Source organism: Rhinopithecus bieti, unplaced genomic scaffold (assembly GCF_001698545.2).
Source record: "Rhinopithecus bieti isolate Rb0 unplaced genomic scaffold, ASM169854v2 scaffold_3948, whole genome shotgun sequence".
Taxonomy (NCBI): domain Eukaryota; kingdom Metazoa; phylum Chordata; class Mammalia; order Primates; family Cercopithecidae; genus Rhinopithecus; species Rhinopithecus bieti.
The window spans coordinates 3,671,524-3,678,153 of NW_016804646.1; the positions used below are offsets into that span (position 1 = coordinate 3,671,524).

The window sequence follows — 6,630 nt, forward strand, 5'->3', positions numbered from 1 at the left end:
CTGTCTCAAAAAAAAAAAAAACTCTTTAGTTTTAGCTTCTCTAAATTAGCAGTCTGAGATGTCCCACGACCTATACTAAAACTTTGCCAGAGATCTCATGGAGGTCAACCCTAGAAGAACTTAAGGGCTTTTTTTTGTTATTGTTGTTTAATATATCTTCAGCTTTGAAAATAATATTTTCTAAGGATGTAACCATTTCACAGAGTTTTTTTAACTCTCTCTCTCTCCATATGTATATATATTTGAGATGGAGTTTCGCTCTTGTTGCCCAGGCTGGAGTCCAATGGTGCAATCTCAGCTCACTGCAACCTCTGCTTCCAGGTTTAAACAATTCTACCACCTCAGCCTCCTGAGTAGCTGGGATTACAGGCTGCCGCCACCATGCCTGGCTTATTTTTTGTGTTTTTAGTAGAGATGGGGGTTTCACCATGTTGGCCAGGCCGGTCTCAAACTGCTGACCTTGCGTGATCTACCTGCCTCAGCTTCCCAAAGTGCTGGGATTATAGGTGTGAGCCACCGCGCCTGGCCTGAACTCCAAAAACGTCCATTTTGGACTGACATTTCTCATATAGAGTCAGGCCATAAAAATCATGTGCCATTCTTCCCACGCGATGGGCCAGGGAGGATACTCTCATAGTGAGGAGTGTGCCCATGGAGATGACTTCCAGGAGGGTGTGTGGGCTGCAAATCCTGGCATCTGTTTCACTTGGGCCTGTTGGGGACCAGAGACCACCCATCCTGGCCTACGGGGGCTCAGCAGACATTAGAGCCTGGCTCTCCTAGGGCACTACACGATGACGGAGCATGTGTTTTCTCCAGGCACTTGGTTGGCGGCTTCCCCAGGAACATCCCTCCATCCTCGCGGGTACCCAGCCATGGACCTCAGGGAGCCCTGGACAAGCATGCATATGTGCGACGCTTGTAACCAACCTGCAAGGTGGACATCATACAGCCCATTTTTGGATGAAGGAGTTGAGTTTTAGAGCATTGACATAATTTGCCCAAGGTCACAGGACAGCTACTCAGTGGTGGAAAGATACTTCGAAAGCAGTTCTTCTGGGTTCCCACTCCTGCACTAGAACCACTGCGCCGCAGTATCTATCATCGTGTCCTCGCAGTGACCTGCGGATAGAGGCTGTCCTGCAGGCAAGGAAAGCTAAGTGACTCGCTCCAGGCTGTCCAGCTCCCGAGTGACAGGCCCAGCCTTCCCACCCAGCTCCTCTACCCTGGCATCCAAGGTCTCATTCCTTGCCTCCCCCTTAACTGACTTTAACACCTGTTTGGTGTCTTCGAGTAAAAGTAACAGTCCCAAGAGGACAAACAAAAACCCTTGCCTAATACTCAGTCCCCAGTATTTCCTGCTCTTCATCATTCCGTTCCTTTAGCTGTCTTTGAAAGGCGGTTTCAGTGTATAAACGTAGCAGGTGGAAGAAGCTGTTGTCTTGCTCAGAGGCTGGAAACCTGCTGACATTTCCTCCTTCTCTGTGGAGTTAATCAGAAATTATTTGGCTGGAGACCTGGGTATTATTTTAGAAGGCAGACTTGGGTGGGCTGACCATTGGAAAAAGTAGCCTTTTCTAATTCTATTAAAACAACAAAAATGTGGGTTTTGGGGTTTTATTTTGCCTTTTAATTTCCAGAGAACATGATCCTATCTATATAGTTATTTTGGGTTTTTGCAAAATTATCTTCTTTTCACAAGAAACTCACCATTGCCACGTAGGAAGCATCATATTGTCTGAGGAGTTTTCAAATACATGTCGCTCTGCCCGGGTAGACACTAGTCATCTTTTGTACTTGTTTTTCTTTGAAATAAAAGTTCGACAGGTATCAGAAACTCTGGTAGCACTTTTCATAGGTTACCCCTACAGCTTAGAACTCTACAGCACGCAGGGGGCATCCCCACTTCACAGCCGAGGTGGTGTGAGTTTCAGAGAGGTTAAATATCTTGCTCAAGGCAGCAGAGCAAATAAATGACAGAACTAGTCAATGAAGCCTGATTTTATTTTATTTTGTTGAGACGGGGTCTTGCTCTCTCACCCAGGCTGGAGTGCAGTGGCACAGTCTCAGCTCACTGCAACCTCCACCTCCCGGGTTCAAGCGATTCTCCTGCCTCAGCCTCCTGAGTAGCTAGGCCTGCCACTAGACCTGGCTAATTTCTGTATTTTTAGTAGAGATGGGGTTTCACCATGTTGGCCAGGTTGGTCCCAAACTCCTGATCTTAGGTGATCTGCCCACCTTGGCCTCCCAAAGTGCTGGGATTACAGGCACGTGAGCCACTGTGCCCGGCCAAAGCCTGATGTTTTAATTCCAAAGTTAGGGCTCTTGGCTAAGTTGCCAGGTCTTCTTGCTCCTATACCAGGCAGTTTTCATGAGTATAATGAAGAGTGAGTGGCCAGAGCTGCCTCTGCATGTCCCAGCAGAGCCGGGTCAGAGCCATGCCAGTACCAGCTTTCAAAGGCGCCAACAAGTCGTGATCCTTCTAACTAATAACCTTACAGACTTTGGTGTTCCTTTGGTTGTTTCACTGATGCCAGCTGATGGACGCAATTGAATGTCATAGTTTGCAGAATAACCTGCTTTAATCTGCGGATGTCTACTTCTAGCTGTGCCTTTACCAAATATTGTGCATCAAAGTCAATTTGTTGGCCGGGCGCAGTGGCTCATGCCTGTAATACCAGCACTTTGCGAGGCCGAGGCGGGTGGATCACCTGAGGTTGGGAGTTCAAGACCAGCCTGACCAACGTGGGGAAACCCCGTCTTTACTAAAAATACAAAATTAGCCAGGCATGGTGGTGCACACCTGTAATCCCAGCTACTCAGGAGGCTGAGGTAGAATAATCGCTTGAACCCAGGAGGCAGAAGTTGTGGTGAGCTGAGATCACGCCATTGTACTCCAGCCTGGGCAACAAGAGTGAAACTCCATCTCAAAAAACAAAAGACAAAAAACAAAGTCAATTTGTCTTATCCAATCATGCCTCTTCCTTCACCGTAGACAATGCTTACAGAAACAGGATGGTAGCTCCTAAGCTGCTAGATTTCACATGCTGAGACAGTAATAAGGAGAAATGAACGATGAGCTCATTTTCAAAACTGGTGTTTGCCTTTAGAAACTTGTGCCTTAGATAGTGAAAACAGTTTGGAGGTTGATGCATAGTGCATGGAGAAACACATTTCGCTTCTTCACTCTTTTTTTTTTTGAGATAGAGTTAAGCTCTTGTTGCCCAAGCTGGAGAGCAACAGCACGATCTCGGCTTACCGCAACCTCTGCCTCCCGGGTTCAAGTGTTTCTCCTGTCTCAGCCTCCCAAGTAGCTGGGATTCCAGGCGTATGCTGCCACACCTGGCTAATTTTTGTATTTTTAGTAGAGATGGGATTTCATCATATTGGTCAGGCTGGACTTGAATTCCTGATCCACCCGCCTTGGCCTCCCAACATGCTGGGATTATAGGCATGAGCCACCATACCTGGCCTCATTTCTTCACTTTTATGCAGAAGTTTCACTTTGCTACAGGAACAAGATACTTTCGGCTATGTGTTTCTAAGCAGTTACAGCATCTCTCAGGTGTGCAAAGTCAGTGTTCCATCTTTATGAAGTTTTCTGGCCTAAGTTTCAAATGCCTGAAGCTCCCATCTGACGTGTCTGAAGAGCCACGATCCAGGGCTGACTATCTTACAGTTGCTCTTCGCTTTGGGCATTTTTTTTTCTTTTTCAATTGAATGAAAAAGTGCATGTCTTTTGTCTTTTTTGTTTGTTTGTTTTTTTCCTTTTTGGTCTCAATAAAATCCCCTAATACGGCCATCAGACCCACTGCATGGTGCTATGAGAAGTCATCCAACTAGTGGGAGGAAGCAAGGAAGAAGAGTTGCCAAGGAAGAATTTTGATCTGTTTGAAAGAGTAATCATTAAGATACATATAAGTCATTTTCAAAAATAATTAAAAGCCCTAAACAAACTTCCAGATAACACTGTCAATAACATACCAGGTCCTGAAATGCAGTGTGCCATATGGAGAGATGAGGATTCAAGCTAGCCTTTTCTTTTTTTTTTTAAACGTATTTGCCAAGTTACATTTCACACGTAACCCTGACCCCATCCTCTCCCCAGTCTTCCCCTACCTGCACCCAAATATAAAACTGAAAAGCCCCTGAAGCCCAGATCACTAGTAGGCTAAAGGCATTAATTACAATTGTAGCTGAGGTTATAATGGGCTGCAAAAATTTCCTGCTGTAATTAGAATATAGATTCAACAGTTTTATTGAATGTCAAAGCACATTATTCCGCACAGCTGCTAGAGAGGCACTGCTGAACCGATGCTTCTCTTCCATGACAAACACCTATTAAGCAGTCAGCATAAACTCTTCCCTTACAACCTCTGACATCACCCCCAGGGCAGGCACACACAGAACAGCAATTGCTGAATTGCGTATGAAAATTATAGTTTATTGTCTATACAACTGAAGGTTTAACTCGGACTCCTGCTTCTGTCAGAGCTGTATAAAGAAGCAATTCTTCTCATAGAACAAATAAGCACAGTACACTATTGTAATCTAAGAAACAGGCACTATTTATGTATTGGAAAGCCTTGCTCTCAATAGGGCTAACAGTCCAATGGTCCATAAGCCACTATTTTAGCAGCTGTAGAAAAGAAAGCTGTGGAAGTCACAAGGAATGAGATGCTAAAAGCAGCAGAGACAGATGATCCCAACACCAAGGGGAGGCTTCAAGTCCCAGCTGCTGCCACTGTTAGTTTAGCAAGCAAGACTCGTAGGTTGGGACCACGTACTTAATGTTGATAAAGGCATTTTCTCCTCCGTAGCGCTCAAAGGCCTCCAGCGTCTCCTGGATCAAGTCACCAATATTCTCCCTCTTCTGCTGGCTGTAGTCAATGCCATCTCCGGAGTTCACTGGTGCATGCAAACACACAAAGAGGGCAGTTATTTCTCTGCCATTTCCCGAAAAGTCCTACACAGTCTAGGCATTTTCTCTGAATGCTTATTAGGAGACACAAACATGCAAGATTTTTACACGATCTTGAGGAGTTTTAAAAGCAGTGGCAACTATACAAAAATATCATCTCCCAAATTGGAGCCAATGAAAAATAATCTAAAATAAAGGAATAATGGAGTAAACACAAGCGAATGAATCACAGTTACAAGAAGGAGGACAAGTCAGGGACTCTCTTTCTTGATGTATTATATACAGAGTGTTCTCTTGGGCCCTGAGTTTTCTGAAATCACAGCACGGCGTACTTAGAAGGAACAGTCTATTGTGAGATCAGGCTGTTTGTTGCGTGTGATTTAAAATGGATCTGCTTTGGAATGAGGCTTAGCCCCCACCCCGCTGCTTTTGAACACATGGCAAACTCTTTCTCCTGAATCCCAGTAACCCAAGTGTTCAGTTCCCTGAAATCATTTTGCTCATTCCAGGTGCAGGTGGGACAGGAGGAAGCTGCTCCTCCTGCCCTGGCTGCTCCCAAACAATCACTCAATGCTGGGATGCAGCTATTCATCAGTCAGGGCTTTGCAGAGAGTTTGTGTCACTGCTAGTTTTAGAGTCCCCAAGTCCAGGGAGGTGTGTCAGCTGCAGGGTCTGGAAATGACACTTCAGTTGCCTCTCAAGTGCTACGAGGGAAGCAATTCCTAGAGTGGCCTATCAAAGGCCAGGAACCTATGGCTAACAGCTTCTCCTCTATACCACAAACTCAATCTTGAATCCCTTAGAAAAGAGATATGCGATTGTGTCCAAGCTGCAGGAGTTACCAAGGGTGAGGGAGTCTGACAAAAATGGGGCCCCTTAGCTTCCATTCTGCATGTAGACATCCCACAATTGTTTTCTCTAATGATAGTCATTCCATGCTTTCTGTTGTATTCCACTCCCAGGTAACCAAGGGCTTCAACGACATTTATTCTCCCAGCAAGCAAGTCATGAGTGTGTCCTGCCTTATCTGTGGTGGAAGGAAAGTGCACAGGTGGGCTGGGAGGACCCAGTAGGATGAGGGTGACAGCTCAAGCCTAGAGGGTGCCACGGGGCCAGGGACCTTCAGTGCAACTTGAAAATGTACATTTCACTAGAGAAAGAATTCATTTGATTCCTATTTCAATTGTAGACCCACAATGTTTATTTTGTTTGAATGTGAAACTCATAGAGGGAAAAATGGTGTTTCCAACCTTTTATTCTTCCGTAGTCATCCGAGACATTTAAAAAAGACTTAATAATGGTTCAGACCAGAATACCTATAACAATTACAATCCTACACAGCATAGGGAAGCAGTTCTTTTGCTTGATGTTTCCAGAAACTTATTAGGGAAATATCACTGTCTTCTGTGATATACATACAATAAATTGCTATCCTTATTCATTTCTTTTGGTGAGGGTGAAGGCAGGCAGATATATCACTGATTTTTAGAAAAAAAAAAACAGATTGGGAGTCACACAACTGTAGTGCATGTCATTTATTCATAATAAATGACCTTAAAATGGTTCACAAAGCCATTGCAATTAGGTGGGTTTTTCCTTCCTCATAGTACACGTCTTTGTGCTGTCACAGGTAAAGCTGGATTTCAATTTATTTAAAGTTTGATCATCTCAAATATTCAAATATATAGAACAAAATTTTATATATATAT

At 44.4% G+C, this 6,630-nt stretch overlaps 1 protein-coding gene and 1 long non-coding RNA gene across 2 annotated transcripts in view; one reads left to right on the forward strand and one right to left on the reverse strand.

Moving 5' to 3' along the window:
• The window catches only part of LOC108527987 (uncharacterized), a 17,772-nt gene that overhangs the window by 7,689 nt on the left and 3,453 nt on the right, over positions 1–6,630 (forward strand). Inside the window, exons 4-5 of the long non-coding RNA XR_001885004.1 lie at positions 820–937; positions 5,884–5,972. This is a non-coding gene — a long non-coding RNA (uncharacterized LOC108527987). The remainder of the gene's footprint in view (positions 1–819; positions 938–5,883; positions 5,973–6,630) is intronic.
• Positions 4,420–6,630, reverse strand: part of PACRG (parkin coregulated) — a 600,857-nt gene continuing 598,646 nt past the window's right edge. Inside the window, exon 5 of the mRNA XM_017869560.1 lies at positions 4,420–4,908. Coding sequence (XP_017725049.1) covers positions 4,748–4,908 — 161 coding nt within the window. The 3' untranslated portion in view covers positions 4,420–4,747. The remainder of the gene's footprint in view (positions 4,909–6,630) is intronic.